The sequence below is a fragment of the Zalophus californianus genome, chromosome 4 (assembly GCF_009762305.2).
Source record: "Zalophus californianus isolate mZalCal1 chromosome 4, mZalCal1.pri.v2, whole genome shotgun sequence".
In the NCBI taxonomy this organism is placed as follows: Eukaryota; Metazoa; Chordata; class Mammalia; order Carnivora; family Otariidae; genus Zalophus; species Zalophus californianus.
The window spans coordinates 183445202-183470426 of NC_045598.1; the positions used below are offsets into that span (position 1 = coordinate 183445202).

At 46.5% G+C, this 25225-nt stretch overlaps 1 protein-coding gene across 5 annotated transcripts in view; it reads right to left on the minus strand.

The window, feature by feature from the left end:
• Positions 1-25225, minus strand: part of ZFAT (zinc finger and AT-hook domain containing) — a 196828-nt gene that overhangs the window by 95703 nt on the left and 75900 nt on the right. For all 5 annotated transcript variants that reach the window (XM_027611408.2, XM_027611429.2, XM_027611440.2 and 2 more), the window contains 3 exons: positions 23352-24802; positions 22346-22578; positions 725-812 (listed from right to left, as the gene is read on the minus strand). In XM_027611408.2, the coding sequence (XP_027467209.1) occupies positions 725-812; positions 22346-22578; positions 23352-24802 (1772 nt within the window). The remainder of the gene's footprint in view (positions 1-724; positions 813-22345; positions 22579-23351; positions 24803-25225) is intronic.

A 25225-nucleotide genomic window follows, 5' to 3' on the forward strand; every position in this document is an offset into this window, starting at 1 on the left:
CCCCAAGGCTCTGGGCGGGGGGTAGAGGCAAACAGGAAAGTGCCAATGACCTGAACACAAGGGGTCAGTGCAGGAAGAGTGGGGTATGGGCGGGGTATGGGCGGGGTATGGGTGGGGTATGGGCGGGGCCCTCCCCCAGGCAGGGAGCCCCCAAATCCTCCCCAAGGATGGGACTCCAAGGAAGGACATAGAGAATACACCGGCAGTAGCAGCGTACAGGAAATGTGTCCCAGGTGGGGGAAACGGAGGTATGACAGGCATGAAGGCCCAGGTGGCTCATGCTTCACACCTCTGAGGGGCCAAAGAGACCCGTGTGGGGAGAACCGAGGAGACAGTCACTCCAACTCAGCAAGGCTCCTCGGCCTGGCAGCACACACCACTCACAGACCACCATGCTGGGCAACCAACTTTTCACGGGCCCCCGGGGAGTGGTGTCTAAGGACAGACCTGCCTGTGAGTGACCCACCCAAAGGTGTTCCAAGTGAACGTTAGAAGGGAGGAGGGGGATGGGAGTGTGTGGAGACACATCAGACCAGATGAAAGGATAAAATGAAGGCATGAACTCCCCAACGTTAAATAAAGGTAATCGTGCCCCTCAAGTTCACTCATCCTTTCATCCTCCTTTCTTCCCATTTTGTGCAGTTGACACATAATGCTGTGTTCTAACGTAAACACTTTTAAAGCCCTTTAAAATTAATCTCCTCTCCAAAATACATAACCTTACCAGGATGGTTGGTCTTGATATGCGACTTTATCAATCGGTCTTCGGAAAAAGACTTTTCACACACTGGACAAGAATAACTCCTTTTGTCCTGAACAGAAAGAGAGCATAATCAATGGGGTGTCTCATTTAAACCAGGGCTCCATGGAAAAGCCACCACCACCGCCACGGCCACCACCGCTACACCACAGTGCACCTCTGCAAACACGTGACATGCTACCTGCACCTGGCCCCACAGCCCGGAGAGCTCAGGAGTGCTGGGGAATGGTACCGGCTCCATTTCAGGAGGGAGGGACGGGGCTTACAGCTGACGGTCCGCTGGAGGTGGCCAGGCCAGCAGAGGGCAGGGCTCGGCCTCGAGGTCTACCACGCAGACCAGCGCTGCTCCACGGCCCAACGCGTATTATGTCCTCCAGTGCTCTCTGCGTGGTGTGTGGGGGTTTCATAAAAGTTATTTTACTGAGACTCACAACCACTTTCAATTGACAGGCATTATGATGCTCACATTACAGATTAAGAAACAAGGCCAAGGGTGATGAGCCCAAGTCTGAGAGGAAGAGTCAGCCTCTGAACCCGAGATGCCCACACCAGGCTGCTCCCACGACCCCCAAGGCCTGCGTCCCACTGAGGCCACAGGTAAGGGGTTCATTCCGCACTGCTCCTCGTTTCAATGATCCAGCTAACTGCCATGCTACATTCTCACCATGGCAGAGGCTCTTGTGAATGATCTAGCTATAGCTTTTGCTCATCTTTTCCTTCAGCTCACTGTAGCACTATTTCACATGCCAATTTTCCCCCCAAGGGTGGGTGTTATGGGTTAAACTGTGTCCCCTGCAAAATTCATATTGAAGTCCTAACCCCCAGGACTTTAGAATGAGACCTTATTTGGAAACAGGGTCATTGCAGATGCAATAGTTAAGATGAAGTCATGGGGCAAGGAGGCAAATCCAGTATGACTGGTGTCCTGGCTAAAAAAAAAAAAAAAAAAAAAAGGAAACTGGGATACAGATATGCACACAGGGGATGCCATGTGAAGAAGGAGGGAGAAATCCAGGTGACAAGTCTGCAAGCCAAGGAACAACAGAGATTGCTGGCAAAACACCAGGAGCTAGGAGAGAGGCGAAGAACAGACTCTCCCTCACAGCCCTCAGGAGGAAGTAACCGTGTAGACACCTTGATCTTGGAATCCTGGCCTCTGGAATTGAGACAATAAACATCACTGTTTATGCCACTCGGTGGGTCAGGGGCCCTGTGGGCTACTTCAGGGGGTGAGCAGACGAAGGGGAAGGGCTGCAGCGGGCCTCCACCTGAGCTACAGGTGCTTCAGACTGGAGGGGTGGGCAGAAAGCACAGAGCTCTGTGTGCGATTTGGTCCTGCCCGTCCTCAGCGTCCCCGACAGGGAAGACAACCAAATGAGGCAGCATTAGCAAGCTCACCAAGCACAGAAACACCCGCAAGCCCACAACGAGCTGCGGAGTGTGACCCGTGTTAACAAATTGCACGAGCCCACAAGCAACGCAGGCCCATGACTGCAAGGAAAGGTTTTGGGCCGTGAGTGTTCCAGAGGATGTTAACAGTCCCTGCTCACCTGGATATACAGGCGAACAAATTCCCACCATTTACTCAGCATCTACAAGGAGCTCAGTATCGCACTGAGTGCTCCCCATGTCATGGTAAATGAGTAAGTCACCCCAAAATGCAGTCTACTCACACCGTCACACCAATAAATAATGATAGCAACAACAGCAACCATTTAAGAACTTACTCATGCAGAGTGCTGCGCTCTACATACCACACCCTATGAGGCATTTGAGAAGCTGTCCAAGGTTCACACCACCCCCAGAGAGCAGAGGTGGGTGTCCAAACCAGACCTCTGTACTCCAGAGTTCCTGCTCCTATATAAAACAATGACTAGGAGTATGGACTCAGGGCTTTGAGTCCCTATGTTCAAATCCTGGTTTCACCACTTATTAGAGCTGGGGAACACTGGGCAAGTAACTTCACCTGTCAATACCCTGGTTTCTTCATATGTAAAATGGCAATAAAAACGGCCTCCTTGCTAGGAGGAAAAAGAAAATTAAAAACACATGAAGTGGACTTCCAATTTCCAGTCCAGCACATAAGAAGCTTGGAAGTCCATCCTAACAAGAAATGAAATGTTGGACAAACTGAAAAAATAACTCTTCTTAATCCATAAGAGACATGAGGCCACAGGGCAAACCACTGCCCCCCAAGCTGGAGAGAATGCAGAGAATCATAACTTCTTGGAGCACAAACTCACAGGCAGAAACCTCTCTATGAACCAGGACCAGAGCAGGGAAACTAGGACTGGAACTAACGAGCTGCCGGAAGCTCATTGTGGGTAACTTTTGTGAGTTTTGCCTCTAGGAGCTCAACCTTGTACTCACATGAGTATCAGAGAAAAACCCACACTTCCGCTTCCAGCAAGGAGAAGGGAAAAGGAACCATTTTGAAATATACCACAGTATTCTATTCCTCTTAACAAGGCCAGCCTCCAGGTAGGAATAAAGATGGCAGAGGAGTAGGGGACCCTATTTCAACTGGTCCCCGGAATTGAGCTGGATATCTACCAGACCACTCTGAGCACCCACAAAATCAGCCCTCAGATGTAAGAAGATCTGGATCTCTACCAACAGAATATCGCAGGCGGTTGGTTTCGAGGTACGAAGCAGGGAGCCGTGATTCTGCGGGCAGATATCAGAGGATAAACAGTAGCGGGAGGGAGCCTGGCCGTGGGGATCCTACCCCGCCGGTGAGCAACAGCCTCATGCGCTGGGGGCGGGGCACAGACTCGCAGACCGGTAGCAGCGGGGAAAGGATTTTAGGGCAGCCCCAGGGGCGGAAACCCTGAGCGGTGGGGTCGCACTGGCAAACTGGGAGCAGCTGGCAGTTTTAGAAGGACAAAGGGCAGAGACTTGCCCCGACCTGGAGGCAGGACTGGGGGCGCTGCAGAGGAGCACACAACCCAGGCTGCTGCAGTTTATAGCAGCACAGACAGAAATGGAGACAGTATGGCCTGGAGAGCTCACTGAAGAACAGACTGCAATCTCTCTGCTCTGAGACAGAGGGTTGGAAACGGTCTCCTCCGCTCTGACTCGCAGAAGACATGCGGAAAGCTGCCAGGGAAAGCCCCGAGAGAACAAAAGCCCCAAAAACACTGATTCCCACTGAGCCCATCCCCTGTCACAGGGGGGCAGGGCAACTCTGCCCAAACAGGGTTACCTGAGCAACAGCACAGCAGGCCCCTCCCCCAGAAGACAGGCTGGGAAAACAAGAGGCCAGCAACCCTAAGGTCCCTAGAAAACAGGTGCATCTTGCTTGGGTTGTGGTCAATAATTTGTACTCTATACATTCCCTCAACCACCCATCAACAGAATGACTAGGAGGAAGAACCCCCAAAATAGAAAAGACTCAGAGATTATGACTTATGCCACAGATTTACAAATGGATGATATATAACCAAGATGTCAGAGATGAATTTCAGGCTAGCAATTGTGAAGACAGTAGCTAGAATGGAGAAATCAATTAATGGCAACAAGGAGTCTCCAAGGGCAGAAATGAAAGCTGAATTGGCAGAACTTAAAAACGCTATCAATGAGATCCAATCCAATCTAGACAATCTAACAGCTAGGGTAATAACTGAGGCAGAAGAACGAATAAGCGACCTGGAAGACAATATAAGAGATAAAAAGGGAAAAGAGGAGGCCAGGGAAAAACAACTCAGAATCCATGAAAATAGAATCAGAGAAATAAGTGACACCACGAAGCAATCCAATGTCAGAATAATTGGAATCCCGGAGGGAGTGGAGTGAGAGAGAGGACTAGAAGATGTATTTGAGCAAATCGTAGCTGAGAAGTTCCCTAATCTGGGGAATGAAACAAACATTCGTGTCCTAGAGGCAGAGAGGACCCCTCCCAAGATCAAGGAAAACAGGCCAACACCCCGGCATGTAATCGAAAAACTCACAAATCTCAGAACCAAGGAAACCATCTTAAGGGCAGTTAGGGGGAAGAGATTCCTTACGTAGAGAGGGAGGAACATCAGAATCACATCAGACCTATCCACAGAGACCTGGCAAGCCAGAAAGGCCTGGCAAGACATATTCAGGGTACTAAACGAGAAGAACATGCAGTCGAGAATACTTTATCCAGCAAGGCTGTCATTTAGAATGGATGGAGAGATGCAGAGCTTCCAAAACCAGCAGAAACTGAAAGACTATGTGACCACTAAGCCGGGCCTGCAAGAAATATTAAGGGGGGTACTATAAAAGGAGAAACACCCCAAGAGTGATATACAACAGAAATTTACAGGGACAATCTATAAAAACAACGTCTTCACAGGCAACATGATGACAATTAATTCATATCTTTCAATAATCACTCTCAACGTGAATGGCCTAAATCCTCCCAAAACGGCACAGGGTTGCAGACTGGATAAAAAGACAGGACCCATCCATATGCCGCCTACAAGAGACTCATTTTGAACCTAAAGATACATCCAGACTGAAAGTGAAGGGATGGAGATCCATCTTCCATGCCAGCAGACCTCAAAAGAAAGCTGGGGTAGCAATTCTTATATTAGACAAATTAGATTGTAAACTAAAGTCTGTCGTTAGAGACACAAAAGGACACTGTATCATTCTTAAAGGGTCTATCAAACAGGAAGATCTAACAATTGTAAATATCTATGCCCCCAACATGAGAGCAGCCATCTACATAAGCCAACTGTTAACCAAAATAAAGAGTCATATTGATAACAATACGTTAATTGTAGGAGACCTCAATACTCCACTCTCAGCAATGGACAGATCATCTAAGCAGAAAATCAACAAGGAAACAAGAGCTTTGAATGATACACTGGACCAGATGAACCTCACAGATATTTACAGAACATTCCACCCTAAAACAACAGAATACTCATTCTTCTCGAGCGCACATGGAACTTTCTCCAGAATAGACCACATACTGGGTCACAAATCAGGTCTCAAACGATACCAAAAGACTGAGATTATTTCCTGCCTATTCTCAGACACAATGCTTTAAAACTGGAACTCAATCACAAGAAAAAATTTGGCAGAAATTCAAACACTTGGAAGTTAAAGATCACTCTGCTCAAGAATGTTTGGGTCAACCAGGAAATCAAAGAAGAACTTAAACAATTCATGGAAATCAGTGAGAATGAAAACACATCGGTCCAAAATCTATGGGATACTGCAAAGGTGGTCTTAAGAGGGAAATACATAGCCAACCAAGCCTCACTCAAAAAAATAGAAAAATCCCCAATTCACCAACTAACTCTACACCTTAAAGAACTAGAGAAAAAGCAACAAATGATGCCTAAGCCACACATTAGAAGAGAAATAATTAAAATTAGAGCAGAAATCAATGAATTAGAAACCAGAAACACAGTAGATCAGATCAACGAAACTAGAAGCTGGTTCTTTGAAAGAATTAATAAGATCGATAAACCACTGGCCAGACTTATCCAAAAGAAAAGAGAAAGGACCCAAATTAATTAAATTATGAAAGAAAGGGGAGAGATCATGACTAACACCAAGGAAATAGAAACAATTATTAGAAATTATTATCAACAACTATATGCCAATAAACTGAGCAATCTGGATGAAATGGATGCCCTCCTAGAAACCTATAAGCTGCCAAGACTGAAACAGGAAGAAACTGACAACCTGAATAGGCCAATGACCACTAACGAGATTGAAGCAGTGATCAAAAACGTCCCAAAAAACAAGAGCCCGGGGCCTGATGGATTCCCTGGGGAATTCTACCAAACATTCAAGGAAGAAATAATACCTATAATACTGAAGCTGTTTCAAAAAATATAAACAAAAGGAAAACTTCCAAACTCATTCTATGAGGCCAGCATTACCTTAATCCCCAAACCAGGCAAAGACCCCAACAAAAAGGAGAATTTCAGACCGATATCCCTGATGAATATGGATTCCAAAATCCTCAACAAAATCCTAGCTAATAGGATCCAACAATACATTAAAAGGATCATCCACCACGACCAAGTGGGACTGATTCCCGGGATGCAAGAGTGGTTCAACATTCGCAAACCAATCAATATGATAGAACACATTAATAAGAGGAGAGAGAAGAACCATATGGTCCTCTCAATGGATGCAGAAAAAGCATTGGACAAAATACAACATCCTTTCCTGATTAAAACTCTTCAGAGTATAGGGATAGAGGGAACATTCCTCAAGTTCATAAAATCCCCATCTATGAAAAACCCACAGCAAACATCATCCTCAATGGGGAAAAAGCTGAAAGCCTTTCCCTTAAGATCAGGAACACATCAAGATGCCCACTCTCGCCACTACTGTTCAACATAGTACTAGAAGTCCTAGCAACAGCAATCAGACAACAAAAAGAAATAAAAGGTATTCAAACTGGCAAAGAAGAAGTCAAATGCTCTCTCTTCACAGATGACATGATACTTTATGTGGAAAACCCAAAGACTCCACCCCCAAATTACTAGAACTCATACAGCAATTCAGTGATGTGGCAGGATACAAAATCAATGCACAGAAATCAGTTGCTTTCTTATACACTAACAACGCAACTGTAGAAAGAAAAATTAGGGAAACAATTCCATTTGCAATAGCACCAAAAACCGTAAGATACCTCGGAATAAACCTAACCAAAGAGGTAAAGGATCTGTATTCTAGGGACTACAGAACACTCGTGAACGAAATTGAAGAAGACACAAAAAGATGGAAAAACATTCCATGCTCATGGATCGGAAGAATAGACATTGTTAAAATGTCTATGCTACCCAGAGCAATCTATACCTTCAATGCCATCCCAATCAAAATTCCAATGACATTTTTCAAAATGCTGGAACAAACAATCCTAAAATTTGTATGGAATCAGAAAACACCCCAAATCGCCAAGGAAAATTTGAAAAAGAAAAACAAAGCTGGGGGCATCACTTCGCCCCATTTCGAGCTGTATTACAAAGCTGTGATCACCAAGACAGCATGGTACTGGCACAAAAACAGACATATAGACCAATGGAACAGAACAGAGAACCCAGATATGGACCCTCAACTCTATGGTCAAATAATCTTTGACAAAGCAGGAAAAAGCATGCAATGGAAAAAAGACAGTCTCTTCAATAAATGGTGCTGGGAAAATTGGACAAAATGAAACTCGACCATTTTCCAACACCATACACAAAGATAAACTCAAAATGGATGAAAGAGTTCAATGTGAGACAGGAATCCATCAAAATCCTAAAGGAGAACATAGGCAGTAACCTCTTTGACATTGGCTACAGCAACTTCTTTCAAGATACATCTCCAAAAGCTAGTGAAACAAAAGCAAAAATGAACTTTTGGGACTTCATCAAGATAAAAAGCTTCTGCACAGCAAAGGAAACAGTTAACAAAACAAAGAGGTAACCCACAGAATGGGAGAAGATATTTGCAAATGACACTACAGATAAAGGGCTGGTATCCAACATCTATAAAGAACTTCTCAAACTCAACACCCAAAAAACAAATAATCAAGTCAAAAAATGGGCAAAAGACATGAAAAGACACTTCTCTGAAGAAGACATACAAATGGCTAACAGACACATGAAAAAGTGTTTATCATCATTAGCCATCAGGGTAATGCAAATCAAAACCACACACTGAGATACCACCTTACACCAGTTAGAATGGCAAAAATGGACAGGGCAAGAAACAAATGTTAGAGAGGTTGTGGAGAAAGGGGAACCCTCTTACACAGTTGGTGGGAAAGCAAGTTGGTACAGCCACTTTGGAAAACAGTGTGGAGGTGCCTCAAAAATTTAAAAAGAGAGCTACCCTATGACCCAGCAATTGCACTCCTGGGTATTTACCCCAAAGACACAGATGTAGTGAAAAGAAGGGCCATATGCACCCCAATGTTCATAGCAGCAATGGCCGCAATAGCCAAACTGTGGAAAGAGCCGAGATGCCCTTCAACAGACGAATGGATAAAGAAGATGTGGTCCATATATACACTGGAATATTACTCAGCCATCAGAAAGGATGAATACCCAACTTTCACATCCACATGGATGGGACTGGAGGAGATGATGCTAAGTGAAATAAGTCAAGCAGAGAAAGTCAATTATCATATGGTTTCACTTATTTGTGGAACATAAGGAATAGCAGGGAGGACATTAGGAGAAAGAAGGGAAAAATGAAGGGGGGGGATCAGAGGGAGAGATGAACCATGAAAGACTATGGACTCTGAGAAACAAACAGGGTTTTAGAGGGGAGGGGGGAGGGGGGACTGGTTAGCCAGGTGATAGGTATTGAGGAGGGCACGTACTGCATGGAGCACTGGGTGTTATAAGAAAACAATGGATCGTGGATCACCGTATCAAAAACTAATGATGTGGGGTGCCTGGGTGGCTCAGATGGTTAAGCCTCTGCCTTCGGTTTGGGTCATGATCCCAGGGTCCTGGGATCGAGCCCCACATCGGGCTCCTGGCTCAGCGGGGAGCCTGCTTCTCCCTCAGCCTCTCTCCCTGCTCATGCTCTCTCTCTCTCTCTCTCTCTGCATCTCTGTGTCTCAAATGAATAATAAATAAAATCTTTAAAAAAAAAAAACTAATGATGTATTGTATGGTGACTAACATAACATAATAAAATTTAAATAAGTAAATGAAAATAAAATATAAACAAGGCCAGCCTCCAGGGGAAACCAATTAACCACTGCCTAACCTGCTGGGGTATTATCAGAGACAAAGCTACCTGGGGGAAGGGAAATGCCCACCTCCAGCCTCCTACTACATCCTTCCATGTGTGAGAAAGGATGTACCCAAACCCAGACCACTTTAGCCAGCCTTTCCCACCTAAGGGAGCTGGAAAAAAAAACAGGAAACACCGGAGAAGTTCATGTCCATGGTCAGAGGCTCACCGAGAGACTGAGATCTAATCCTAGGATTATAAAAGGATCCCCCTCCCCCAAACCTTACCAATACGTTAATAAAGGCCTATTACAGTTCCTTGTACCCAGTACATCCTGTCCAGCTATGAAGGAAGAAAAAAATTACAAGACACACTAAAAGGCAAGACACACAGTTTGAAGAGACAGAGCAAGCATCAGAACCAGACTCAGATTTGACAAGGATGCTGGGATTATCAGACTGAACATTTAAAACAACTCTGATGCACCATGTTCAGAGCTCTGCTGGATGAAGCAGATAGCAGGCAAGAGACATTGCCCACAATGAAAGCAGAGACATGAAAATTTTCAGAAAGAACCAACAAAGAAATGCTAGAGATCAAAACCACTGCAACAGAAGTGAAGAATGCCTGATGGGAGTAGTAAGAGACTGGCCACAGCTGAGGAAAGAATTTCTGAGCTTAGGGATATCTCCAAAGAAGACTCTAAAACTGAAAAGCAGGCAGGAAAGAAGACTGATGGAAACAGAAGAGACCATCCAAGGACTGTGGAACGACAGAAGGAACATGCATGTGGTGAGAATATGAGAAGAAGAAGAAAGAGATAAAGGAACTGAAGAAATATTTGAAACGATAATGATTGAGAATTTCCCTAATAGGGTATCAAATGCTGAAACAGATCCAAAAAGCTCAGAGAACACCAAATAGGAATAATACCAAATAAACTACACCTATCAGGTTCAAACTACAGTAAACCAAAGTTAAAGAAAAACGACTGAATGCAAGCAGGGTTGGCGGGGAGGACACCTCACTTCTAGAGGAGCAAAGATAAGGATTATACCCAACTTCTCAGAAACCACGCAAGCAGGAAGAGAACAGAGTGAAACATTACAGGGCTGAGAGCGAGCACCAAGCAGGAAGAGAACAGAGTGAAACATTACAGGGCTGAGAGCGAGCTCCAAGCAAGAAGAGAACAGACTGAAACATTACAGGGCTGAGAGCGAGCACCAAGCAGGAAGAGAACAGAGTGAAACATTACAGGGCTGAGAGCGAGCACCAAGCAGGAAGAGAACAGAGTGAAACATTACAGGGCTGAGAGCGAGCACCAAGCAGGAAGAGAACAGAGTGAAACATTACAGGGCTGAGAGCGAGCACCAAGCAGGAAGAGAACAGAGTGAAACATTACAGGGCTGAGAGCGAGCACCAAGCAGGAAGAGAACAGAGTGAAACATTACAGGGCTGAGAGCGAGCACCAAGCAGGAAGAGAACAGAGTGAAACATTACAGGGCTGAGAGCGAGCACCAAGCAGGAAGAGAACAGAGTGAAACATTACAGGGCTGAGAGCGAGCACCAAGCAGGAAGAGAACAGAGTGAAACATTACAGGGCTGAGAGCGAGCACCAAGCAGGAAGAGAACAGAGTGAAACATTACAGGGCTGAGAGCGAGCACCAAGCAGGAAGAGAACAGAGTGAAACATTACAGGGCTGAGAGCGAGCACCAAGCAAGAAGAGAACAGAGTGAAACATTACAGGGCTGAGAGAGAGCACCAACCCAGAATTCTGTGCCCTGCAAAAGTATCCTTCAAAATAAAGGAGAAATAAAGACTTTCTCAGACAAACAAAAATTGAAGGAATTTGTTACCACTAAGACCTGTCTTACAAGAAATACCAAAACAAGATAAAGTCAGAAACTTGATCTGCATAAAGAAAGAGCACTGGAAAAGGAAGAAGTGACGGTAAAATAAAAACTTTTATTTATCTTAATCTTAATTGCTCTAACAGAAAGTTTGTTCGAAATAATCACAGCAACAATGTATTCAATAATATATGCTATCTATATACATACGCTTATATAAAAGTGAAATAAATATCAACAATGACACAAGGGGTACAAGGAAGGAATAAGGATCATTTTATTACAAGGTACTTAAACTATCCATAAAGTGGAACGGTGCTATTTGAAAATCAACTTGGATTATATATAAATGTATACCACAAGTTCTATGGTAACCACCAGAAAAAGTTAAAAAAAAAAAAAAGTGTAAGTGATATACTGAGAAAGGAGAGAAAATGAAATCATATAAAGTGCTCAATTACAGCTACAAATGAGGGGCGCCTGGGTGGCTCAGTCAGTTAGGTGTCTGTCTTTGGCTCAGGTCAAGGTCTCAGGGTCCTGGGATCAAGCCCCTTGTTGGACTCCCTGCTCAGCGGGGAGTGTGCTTGTCCTTCTGACCCTCCCCTGCTCGTGCTGTCTCAGAAAAATAAAATCTTTAAAAAATAAATAAATAAAACTACAAAAGACACAAAAGAAAAAGATTGGAACACAAAGGAACAGAGAACAAGGGCAACAAATAGAAAATACCAACAAATATGATCAATATTAATTCAACTATATCAATAATCTGACTACCAGTGATCTAAATGTACCAATTAAGAGACAGAGATTGCCAGGCTGGATCAAGAAACAAGATTCAACTATACGTTGGCTGTAAGAAAACCCCTTTAAATTTAAAGACACATGCAGATTAAAAGGAAATTATACCAGGCTAACACTAATCAAAAGAGAGCGGAAGTAGCTTTATTAATTTCAGACAGAACAGACTTCAAGGATAATTATCATTTATAAAAAGGAACACAACATAATGTTGAAGAGGTCACTCTCCAAGAAGACATAATAATCCTTAACATGTATGCATCTAACAACAGAATCACAAAGCATGAGGTAAAAACTGGTAGAATGGCAAGGAGAAAAAGATGAATCCGCTACTTTAGTTGGAGATTTCAACGCCCCTCTATCAGAAATGGACAGATCCAGCAGGCAGAAAATCAGTGAGGACACAGCTGAATTCAACAACACCATCAATCAACCGGGTATAATTGACATCTGTAGACTACTTCATTCAACAACAGCGGAATACACATTCTTCTCAAGGTCACATAGAACATTTGCCAAAAGAGACCACGTTCTGGGCCATAAAACAGCCCTCAACAAATTGGAAAGAAGTGAAATCATACAGAGTCTGCTCACAGACCCCAATGGATTAAACTAGGAATCAATAACAGAAAGATAGCTGGACTATCTCAAAATATGTACCAATTAAACAATATATTTTTAAAAACACAAGTTGAAGAAATTTCAAGAAAATTTTTTTTAATTTTAAACTAAATAAAAATGAAAACACAAGTTATCAAAATCTATGAAAAGAAACAAAAGCTGTATTTAGAGGAAAATTTATATAACATTGAATGTATAATATGAGAAAAGAAGACAGACCTAAAATCAACCATCTAAGCTTCTGCCTTAGGAAGGCAGAAAAAGATAAGTAAATTAAATCCAGATTAAGCAGAAAAAAAAATTGAAATTAGAGCAGAAACCAAATAAATTAAAAACAGGAAATCACAAATACCATATGATTTCACTCATATGTGAAATTTCAGAAACAGATGAACATAGGGGAGGGGGGTAAAAAAGAGAGAAGGAGGCAAACCATAGGAGACAATTAACTATAGAGGACAAACTAAGGTTGCTAGAGGGAGGTGTGGGGGGGATGGGCTAGATGGGTGAAGGGTATTAAGGAAGGCACTTGTTGTGATGAGCACTGTGATGAGCATATGTAAGTGATGAATCACTAAATCCTACTCCTGAAACCAGTATTATACTATATGTTAACTAACTAGAATTTAAATAAAAACTTGAGAATACATACATACAGGAAATCAACAGAGAAAAATCAACAAAACCAAAACATAACGCTTTGAAAAGATCAATAAAATTAAGCCTCTAACCAGGCTAACTAGGCAAAAGAGACGCCACAAGTTACTAATATAAGAAATGAAAAGGGGGACTTACTACTGAAAAGGGGGACATACCACAGATCCCCCTGAACATTAAAAAGATAGTAAAGGAATATTATGAATAAGTCTATGGCCACAAATCTGACAACCTATATGAAACAGACAAATTCTTTAAAAGACACAATCTGCCAAAACTCACAAAGAAATAATCATAATGATCCTATCTCTATTAAAGAAATGGCATCAAAAATTAATACGGTTCCAAAACAAGGGGTGCCTGGGTGGCTCAGTCGGTTGAGCATGTGACTCTTGGTTTCAACTCAGGTCATGAACTCAGGGTCGTCAGATCAAGCCCTGCATCAGGCTCCACGCTTAGTGAGGAGTCTGCTTAAGATTCTCTCTCTCCCTCTCCCTCTGCCTCTCCCCTCGCTCATATGCACTCTCTCAAAATAAATAAATCTTTAAAAAAAAAATAATAATCTTTTAAAACAAAAAGTACCAAGCCCAGATGTGTTCACCAGTGAATTCTACCAAACATGTAATTATACCAATTCTCTACAATCTCTTTTAGAAAACAGAAGCAGAAGAATTAAACTTCCTAACTCATTCTACAAAGGCCAGCATCACCCTAATACCAAAAGCAGACAGACATTACAAGAAAAGTAAATTACAGGCCAATATCTCTCATGAACAGAGATGCAAAAATCCTCAGCAAAACATTAGCACATCGAACCCAACAATGTGTAAAAAGAACTATACACCACAACCAAATGGGATTTATCCCTGGTAGCCAAGGCTGATTCAACATTCTAAAATCAAATAATAAATCCATCACACCAGTAGGATAGGAAATAAAAATCACATGCTCACATCAATAGAAACATTAAGAATCTGGTAAAATCCAACATCCATTCATGATACACAATCTCAGTAAACTAGGAAGAGGTGAGAACTTCCCCAACTTGATAAAGATTATCTATAAAACACTTACAGCTAACACCATACTTAATGATAGAAACTAAAAGTTTTCCCACTAAGATTAGAAATAAATTAAGGACCTGTTTACTAAGTGAAAGAAGCCTACGTGAAAAGGCTCCAGACTATATGATTCCAACTCTATGACATTCTGGAAAAAGCAGAACCATGCAGACAGCGAAAGGATCCACAGTGGCCAGAATGTGGGGGAAAGAAAGGGATGAACAGCTGGATCGAGGAGGATTTTAGGGCAGTGAAACTCATCTGCACGATGCGATAATGATGGATGCATGTCATTATACATTTGTCCACACCCACAGAACGTACACCACCAAGAGTGACCCCGAATGTAAACTCTGGACTCTGGGTGTTACTCGTAAGTGTCCATTCATGGACTGTGACAAAGGTACCACTGTGGTGTGAGATGTCAGCTGTGCCTGTTTGGGGACAATGAAATCTCTGGACTTTCTGGTCAGTCTGCAGTGAACCTAAAACTGTTCTAAAAAATAAAATTTATTAAGAGACAGCACACATAAAGTGCTCAGAATGGAGCCTGGCCTCTAGTGAGCGCTCAATAAATTTGAGAGATGTCGCTGATGTGGCTGTGGCCTTAATGCAACTCGGCCTCGGCTAAAAGACCTTCTTGTGGAATCTCCAAGCGGGGATCTGAGTGAGCACCCTCCAAATCCCTTTGTGGATTAGTTGCTGCTGTTGCAGGACAGCTCGAGAGAGGGTGTTCCCTGGAGCACACTTCGGAGAACGGTACTTAGTATTCAAAAACAAAAGCAACACCTAACAAAAGTCCCTCTGGACCATCAGTCTGGCTGCATGTCCCACCAAACATCTGGGTTCCAAGCAATGCCTGCCAAGCTCAGGTGTCCAAGGGGTCCAGGCAGCTCCCGTGACACTGTCCTGAGCTTCGTGCCCAGCCAATGCCGCAGACTTCTACCCAGGCTGCGCTGTGGGTTCAGGCCTTCTTAGGTGTTCCCGTCACTGTCCTCCTCTGCCCTTGACCCTTCCAGGTCACCCCATCACTCCCTGAGTCTGCACACAGGCACTCGTGCTCACAGGCCATGTCTGAAAGATGCCCTGGGCCTGGCGGGCATCCTGGAGGAGGACGTCACCACCCCCGCCTGCCCCCAATGCCCTCATCAGCAGAGATGATGGAGGCGTTCAGCAGGGCTTTGAAAGAGTTTACAGTCCTCTCCCGAGTCCTTGCTATTTGTTGTTTTTTTTTTTTTTCTTTTAATCGCTGATAGTCTGAAAGCAATTTATCTTAGAGCTTATCTGGTCCCCTCATTTCTTGATGCCTTTGAAGACTGTCAGAAGGACACAGGCAGCAGGACACAGGCGGCAGGAGGAGGGGGACTCTTAGGACTCATTTATTTTTTTCCAAGCCTCAGTTCTGTACCAGAGATGAAAACCCAAACTGACACAGCAAACTTAAAACGAGCTTCTGTTAAAAGAGCTCCTGGCAGAGACAGAGCACAAGAGGCCTGCACAGTAATGACAGCCAAGGAGCCCAGCCCTTGGAGTTTGTTTGTGCCAGTGGAGATGGCCTTCAAAGCAACAAAGGACCCTTTGAAATAAGAAAGGCATCAGCAGGAGTCTGTAGCCACAGTGTGGGGTGTGGGGTGTGGGCATTGCCCCAGGGCTCAGGCTCAGGCCCCCCGCTTCACCCCTGGGTGGACTCCACCTTGGTCTATAGCTCTAGGGCAGGTGCCTTGGCCCCCAAAGCAACTGGGCAGTTCTCAGGCCTGAAACTAGCAGTGGGTGGAGAATATCAAGCCTGCCCCCGGCCCCCAAGTGTATTAACTACCAGGTAAGTACTACTCCTATAAAATATGTGATGTCAAGTTTAAAAAATGGTGGGAGATTCGACTCTGAACAATCTCTCAGGAATAAAAGCATGGTGATGGTGTCCACTGTCCTCCGTGGACTCACTCATTCATTCCTCAGACCTTCCAAAGGCCCCTGTTATGTGCCAGGCATTGCACTGAGGACAGAGTTATGAGACACTGGCCCTGCCTCCAGGGGCCCATCAGCTAGTGAGAGCCACCACCACACAGAGGCAGAAAAGGTGACACTGAAATCGTGACTGATTTGAACTAGAAAAAAAGCCTGGCCCCCTCCCCGCCCCCCCAAAAAAAGAAAGAATAAAAGAAAGAAAGAATAAACAAAAAAAACCCAAACATGTTCCATTTGCGATTTCGACTCAAGGATCCCGCTTTCCATTGAAAGCAGTTGTTTTGCCAAGTGAGCCCCTTCAATCCTAGACCCCCGCCTTGCTCACAGGAAGCTGCATTTTAGACGCAGGAAGCTCTGGGAGCCCGAGGTCTCCGGCACTGTGGATACGCGCCCAGACGGGGCCACACAGAAACAAACTGGTCTGTGACCACGGAGCAAAAAAAAAAGATGAATCCGTTGATTTCCAGAAAGATATTGGAGGTAGCTCCCTCTACTTTCTCTGTGCTTTGCTGGCAACACGTTACTCTACTTCCTCCAAGTATGAGTAAGATGTTTTAAATGTGTGTACCCTTGTGGCCAAAAACAGAGCAGACATTTTTCAAAGGCAGGGACCAAAAGCTAATCTGAAATGTGTGTTGAGAGACCATCCCGCCCTGGACAGACGGATACTCCTCCGCACCCCGCTACTACCACTCCCCCACCGCCCCCCGCCACTACTAAGAAGAAGGACGAGCTGACTCAGACAGGCCACTCCCCTGTGCACCTGGACCTGTGCTGAGTCCCTCACAAACACTATCTCACTAAATTCCCACAACAACCCGGAGGTGCTTCACAGACCAGGTAATCAGAGAAGTTAGGAAGTGAAGCCAGACCCATAGGTGGTCGAGTTAGCAGGTAACACCAAAACGTGCCCTCTCCCCAGGGCGGGCGTGTGACTGCTACACGTGCCCTCAGATCAGATGGTCTTCTTAGAAAGAGCACAAGCTAGAGATGAACGGAAAAGACTGACATATTGTGAGCATCCACCATATGCTCCATTTCCTACCATTTCAAATGTACCTATCAGGAGGGACCTAAGGGGCAGATTCCCAGGTCCCCCTCAAATTACAGTGGAGGCATGAGCCCAGCAACCTCTCACCCCCATGCGATTCTGATTCAGGAAGTCATGAATTACATCAGCTGGGTCAGTAACATAAGCTTATTTAGAGGGAACCACAGGACGTCACCCATTTGACATTGCCATCTGGGACACACAAGCACACTCACTGATATATAAACATATTGAAACATGGAAACGGGAGCACCTGGGTGGCCCAGTCAGTTAAGCATCTGACTCTTGGTTTTGGCTCAGGTCATGATCTCCGGGTCATGAGATCGAGCCCCATACTGGGCTCTGTCAGAGTGTGGAGTTTGCTTGAGAGTCTCTCTCGCCCCCCCCCAACCTCTGCCTCTCCTCCCACCAAGCCTGCGCGTGTGTTCTCTCTCTCTCTCTAAAATAAGTAAATCTTGAAACATGGAAACAAAGGTCTCAGAAAACAATACTTAACCTCGGGTAGAGGTGCCTAATGCTAGTAATTTCTATTTTATTCCATGGCATTTCATTTTTTAAGAGATACTTACTAGTTGTGACCCACTAAACTGTTTCACAACTAAACTGTTTCATGGACCATGACGTGTGGACCACAAAAACTGATCTGGGTGTTCCACACATTTTCTAATTTACATGCCATGACCTTGAGAGGCCAGAGATGGTACCTAATTTTCATGTTACAAATGAGAAAGCGGAGGCTCAGCAAATGCCCAAGATCACGGAGGTGGACATGGGGTCTGAACTACAGCCCACCAGAGCCCAAAGCCCCTGGCATTACACACATTCTTTGAGTCTCCCCTGCACAAACTCTGCATAGTGCTGTCAAAAGGGGGCTTGCTCCGGCAACATCATTAACTACCACTCGTGACTGGCTCTCCACATTTCCTTGATGCTAATACAGCCTTGACTATATGTCACACCACCTAGTTCTTCAGGAAAGGGAGGATGTGGTGGGAGAGACCACATTAAATGTACTCACGCCTTCTGATCACTTAGCGCATCATTAGCAAAGACATGGTTAAGAGTCACAGAAATAGGAAACTCAGCCAAATTATCCCAGGGTCCTACTGCAACTAGAATGGACCTGGATGGAGGCCCATTTGGGGTGGTGCAGGGGTTCAATTTAAAAATTTCCTTAGTTTTGTACTGCATGGGAATTGGGCTGGATCAAATGCCAAAGTCCAGCCAGACTTTTAACACACCTGACCCATCTCTCCGGGGCACACCCAAGCCCCAGGATGATGTGAGGTCACAACAGCACCACTCACCCAAGCCAGGTAGACCCTTCTCTGACCAGAGTCCTCTGTTCGGCACCTTTACATCATGAAGCTCATTCGCGTTATCTCATGGGACCCTCACCACGACTCTAAGAAAGCAGGGTATATACTCACTCTGCCATTATTTATAAATTGCATGATCCCCTTTATACAAAATCTCCAGCCAGGCCAACCCATGGAACTAGAAAGCAGATCAGCAGCTGTCTAGGGCTTGGAGAAGGGGAAAGTAAGCAATGCTAGCTAGCGGAAGATCTCCCCACCAGGTCAACATTTCCCTGGTAACTTCAGGCTACATTCCAGAAATAATTTACAGGCTCAAAAGACAAATGTTGTCTAAACTCCAAATATTAGAACCTGTTTTCATAAATGATGCTATCTAACTATGCTGGCAAATGAAGTCTGTGTGCTTCATGGAAACGTTTTCAATATCCTAGTATAAACACAAAAGGCTTCCCCTCAGTGTGTGCTGCCTACTCTGCTGGGAGCTCCCCCCTTGCCGCTCCCTTGGCCAAATCCTACTCATCAAGCTCCAGGCAGCCCTCCTTTACCTTTACCTTGACCACTCCGGGGTGGTGTGGGAGGGGAAGGGCACTTTGTGTTGGCCTCACTTGGCTTCCCTCATTGCTATAACTGTCCTCTTATTTATCGCCCCCCACTCCCCGAAACAGAGCATCCTGAAGGCAGACGGGGGTCGTACTCATGTCTGAAATCCCAATGCCTGGCTCGCAGAGGATGGCGCCTCTAGCCTGCGTCAGCGAGCTTCAGGTCACCAGGAGCCCATTCACCTTTAAAAGCGCCTCAAATGGAAGAACTGCAAACATCAGGGAGGGGAAGCACACTTTAACAACTTCTAAGAAAACGTGTTGATGAGAATCAGGATAACTCCCCGTGTTTACAAAATCAACAGAGTCATGCTCCCTTATTCCCGCTCTTCTCTCACGGGAATTCTCAGGGACATTCCATTATCGTAGCATGAGCTACAGCACAGAAAGCACCCACGCAGCCCCTGCTCTCATGGGACAAAGTCGACCTCCAGCACGTTCCCTCCAACGGTGTGCAAGTGTCCAAGAGACCTGCCAGAGGGGCGTGGCTGACATTCACGACCGTCTGCCCTAACCAAAGTGTGACCAGGGATGAGCTACCAAATGACTGTGCAGAAGGCTCCTGATCTGCCCTGCGGAGGAAATACTCCCACCTCTTGGAGGTGGCACGAGAATTATGAAAAGGGGGCCCGGACCACAGGATGAGAACCGACACCGTCACCCCCCCTTTCCCCTATACACCTTCTCACGTGTCAACACTGCAGACACAGCCTCTCTGAAGGAAGATTCACAACCACAGAAAGTTGAAAAGAGAAGCTTCTTGAAATGCTGGTTTATCAAGGGGCGCCTGGGTGGCTCAGTCGTTAAGCATCTGCCTTCAGCTCAAGTCATGGTCCCAGGGTCCTGGGATCAAGCCCCACACTGGGGTCCCTGCTCCACAGGAAGCCTGCTTCTCCCTCTCCCATTCCCCCTGCTTGTGTTCCTCCTCTCACTGTGTCTCTATCAAATAAATAAATAAAACCTTTAAAATAAATTAAATAAGTAAATAAATAAATAAATAAATGCTGGTTTATCAAGATAAATGAAAGCATACGAAATTGGGGCTTAAGATCTTAGGACGTGTCCCCAACAGGCCCTGCTGACCATGAGGACAGGGATGTGGCCAGGAGGCTGAGCACCAGCATCCAGAGGCAAGAAAATGCCTGGGCTGGACCTGAGTCCCTCTGACACACGTGACAGATGAGGAAAATGGGTGTGGGGAAAAACAGTCCCACACACTGAAGGGCTCTTACAACTTCCTCTTCTGTGTCAGCCTTCAGCCTCTGTTTCAAAGTCTCTCGATGCAGAGCAACCAGTCCCCAAATGATAAGTAGAATAAATATTAGTAATTATAATAGTCAGTGGCATATGTGCTTACTCAACGTCAGGCTTCCTTCTGAGACATTTACGTATATTCTCTCACCTCACCCTCCCGAGGATCGGTAACCTGAGGCACAGGGCAGTTACATGACTCATCTTGAAGTCAGATGCATGCCAACTGGGGGAGCCAGAGCTAAAACCCACAGTCTGGTCCCTGGTCTTAACTGCTACACCCCAAGGCTGCCCCCAGCACCCTGTCCCCATGTTGGCCGCCCTCCCTCTTGACCTCATATGCATTTCTAGCAAAGTTACCATAATGATTTCTGCCACCCCAGTTTCCCCCACCCTGAGACAGTACCGGAAGCACGACCAATCTAACAGCAATTCTATAAGGAAACAGGAAGAGCCTGCCTTCGTGCCCTACTCAGAAAGAGAAACAGGCGCTAAGAGGTCCCAGGTGAGAGACAGTAGTGAGCACACGGTTGACAACACAATCACTGAGCCAGGTTCTTGCCAGAACATTCCATCTTATCCTCCCAGGAACCCAGGAGAGCTATATACAGAAACAAACATACATTGTGTCTACAAGCATGCATCAAACATGTGTATGCAAATGTGTGTACACGTGTGTATAATACATATATACGTAAATACATAAGTGCATATATACGTAGACATACATGTGTGTATGTGTAGAAGATGGATATATACTTTTTAATACATATTACATACAGAAGGCTGCCAAGTCTCAGAAAGGACAAGCGATTTGCCCCAATAGCCACGATATGTACGTGTGCTGGAGTACACCCAATAGTACGAGTGCTGGAGACAGTATCGGCAGGGATCTAACCCCAAAGCACAGGCCCTGACCCACCCCACTGCACCTACAACACCCGACTTCACCCGGAGTGACAAAGTGCCACAGCGCGAATGATTTCCACACCAGAACACAGTGGAAGCACACCAAGTTTCCGAAGCCTCCTTCTGTGCTGGAGGAATGCCATTAAAGCAGAACCACACCTGGGACCGGGGCGGGGCGGGGAGGGGGGAACCTCCTTTATAACCTGCAGAAGGCTCAAATCATGCTCGGGTGTCAGCCCCTTGAGTGATGTGAGAATTTGCAAAAATAAACAGTCATTCATATGCTACATCATCTTCCACCAAAGAATTAAACCAAGTTTTACCATTATGAACATTAACAGCTCCTTGGATTAAATTATCTTTTTTTTTTTAAATAAAAATGCTTCACAATCTCTCGCAAAGAGTTAACAACCAACCCCACAAGAGGACGGCAGTGGTCATCACTGTTTAACGCGTTCTCCCCGTGAATCCAACACTGCCTACTGCTTCCCAGGCACTACTGAACTGAGCTCTTATTACTAGTACCTCTGTTATTAATAACTCTTTATAACGTCATTTAAGAAATCCTTGCTTTGTTTCTACTCCGCAGATCTTCGGTAGTTTTTCTCTGACGCTGAAAAATCTGCACAGAGAGGAAATTTGTTCAACCGAATCATTCTGCGACATCTGAGACTCTCCCTGCGAAAGGAATCCTGGGGTGAAGCGTTCTGGGAAGCAAGGAGCCTGCTCACATGCTAAGCCCCCAGGAAGCAGGACAGCACCACACGCACCAAGGCTAGAAAGCGGTGAGCACCTGGGGTGGACGGCACGGCCGCGGGCTTGCTACTTACCAGCTCCGTGTGAACTTTCAGATGCGCCTGCAGCTTATATTTATCTGGAGTGTTGTAGTCACAGCCATCGGTGGGGCACTTCAGCAAGATGTTACTGTGTTTCTGAACGACATGGCGCTTAAGGCAGTTTTTGGTGATGGAGGAATAATGGCACTGGGAGCAATGGTACAGGTGTTCCCGCGTGTGGGTGCGCACGTGCATGTCAAAGTGCACCTGGTACCAAAAAAGTTTGCCTAAAAAAACATCGTCACATGAGAACAAGGAAATTTCTTTTATACTGAATTTGATTTTCCCGTTATGACTTGTCTTTTTACTATTCTACTTAGCTCCCTCTCCAGCCTGTCCAGGTCACCCTTCACACCTTCCTCACTTCTGTCTGCAAATTACCATTCAGGCGGGAGGTTGTAGACCTTAAGGGTGCTGCTATGTCTGCATGATGTCAGAGGTGGGAGGAAGGAAACAGTGTTTGCTGAGGACCAAGGACAGCGCCAAAGATGGCTGTGCACATGCGTAAGCCAGAGTCTCTACTCTACTACCAGGGCCAGAGCCACGCCTCCTACGGCCAGGGCCTCCAGCTCTCCGGGAGACTCAGAGACCAGGCCTGCACTGTGAGCCAAAAGGGCTCTATTTGGGGCTCCCTACAGAGAGCTGCGCTGACAAGGCCACAACTTCAGCTACACTTCACACCTGTCGTGTGCCAGGAGAACAATTCTCCTTCGTTCCCGTTCTGGCAGAGGGCATGGGGTAAACCGCTGCATGCACCGGACCACGCCGGTGCGGCCAACTGTCCAGTGTCCCTGGCTGCCTCCACAAAGACTCCACATGCTAAAGGGCAGCACCTGTTGCTATCTACAGATGATGAAGGGTAGCTCATTTAGAAGCGGTTCTTTGCAAAGAGATATGAGCTCGAATCAAACACGAGGGGAACCCAAAGCAAGCTGGGGATGGGCGGGGCTGCCGGGAACAGAGCTCAACCGGCTACTTGCCCAGCTCTGCCTCTCCTTACCACAGTATTCACACTCCAGGTCCCCGTACACCTTCCGGATCCTCTCACACAAACCGGTGTTCATCCGTCTCTTCTGTAAACCATCCAGGATCTTCATGAACGCGCTGATGCCTGCCCGGTGCTCAGAGGCAGGCATGCAAGAGTCAGGCTGGGGCAGGGCCAGGTCCCCTCCACCCGCTATCAGAGCAGGGTCTGAGGCCTCACCTGGGTTTGACCTGAGACACTTACTAGGGTCTGGTCCCTCAGGTGGGGGGGCAGCCACTTCCTGCCCCACCCCCGGGGGGCTCTCGGCACCCTGCGTGTCCTGGTTTGCTTCTGTGCTTCTGGCCTCAGACAGCAGTGGTGTGACTTCTTGGCCCTGAGTCTGGGAGGAGGCTCTGTGTGGGGCATCCAAGGTCTCCTCAGGAGCAGCATGAGCCTCAGCAGAGGAGGTATCGTTCTTCAACAAAAACCCATCGGAAACCACCGAGTGCGAATGAAGGTCCGCAGAGTCCACAGCAGCTTCCAGCTCACAGGGTGGCAGGGAAGCGCTTTCGGCCTGGGGGGTGGCTAAGTGCACAGGTGAGGCAGGCTCTTCCACAGAGACCTCCAGCTCCTTCCGTCCCTCCTCAGGCTGAGCATCTCCGGAGCAGGCCGCCTCCTTGGGCGCATTCACCCCCTGGAACACAAACTCTTCTTCTGCCAGCTGCAGCTGGCCCCCCAAGGCTTCCTGCTGGATGTCTCCGCCAGGCTCCAGGAGGCAGAAGCTCTGGTTGATGGAGCTGGTGAAGACCCCAGTCTCCTGCACAGCCCCGTGCGCCTCGCGGATGTGGGCGCGCAGCCTGATGGAGCTGACGAACTTCTTGAGGCATATGGCACAGACGTACACGAAGGGGTGCTTCCTGACGTGCAGCTCCAGCGCCTGGTACTTGGTGGCCCCGTGGCCACAGAGCTCGCAGGCAAAGGGCCACTTATCCCCATGCACCAGCATGTGGCGGTCACGGTCCAGCTCGTTCTTGAACTTGCGCTCGCAGATGTGGCAATCGTAAAGCAGCTGCCGCTTGCCCTCCCTGGTCATGAGGCAGAGCTCCTCCAGGGCCTCCTTGACCTTCTTGTCCTGGGGGTCGTGCACATCTCGGATGTGCTTGATGAGGTTCTTGACGTCTGAGTACTTCTTCTTGCAGAAGCGGCAGTGCTGCTTGATCTTCTTGTGCACGCGCTCGATGTGCACCTTGAGGTGGCCCTTGCTCAGGCAGGTGAAAGAGCAGTAGTCGCAGGCGAACTTTTCGCCGGTGTGCTTCCGCAGGTGCACATTGAGGTTGGCCTTGATGGCACTGGCGTAGCTGCACTGGGGGCACTTGTAGGGCTTCTCATTGGTGTGGATCCTCAGGTGGGCCTGCAGCGAGTGCTTGAACTTGAAGACTTTGTTGCAGTACTCACAAGTGAAGATCTTGAGCTGGGTGGGCCCTAGCCTAGAAACAGACGACAGCACCATTACCGTGGGAGACGCTGCACCTCCCTAAGGACCTTGGATTCCTTCTTAGGAACCCAACACCAAAGGCTCACAGTCAACTAAATGGCCTGGCGCAGGACCGCGGGGCCAAGTATGGGTCCCTGCTCTTCAGGGGCTCCCAGTGTGGGGGACAGCAGACAGGTCAGCACCTGGTTGCATGCCAGGGTGGCCAGTGTGGACAGGAACACGTGCGGGGTCAAAGAGAAAGAGACATCCAACCTGCACTGGGCAGTTGGGCAACGCTGAAGAGATGTCTGAGTTGAGGCTTGCAGAACAAGATGAGGGAGGCAAGAGGAGAGAGGGAAGAGGGATGCGTCATTCACAACGTACACAATGACCAGCTGTGCCCCAAAGCTGACCTGGATGTGTTCTGGCTACATGA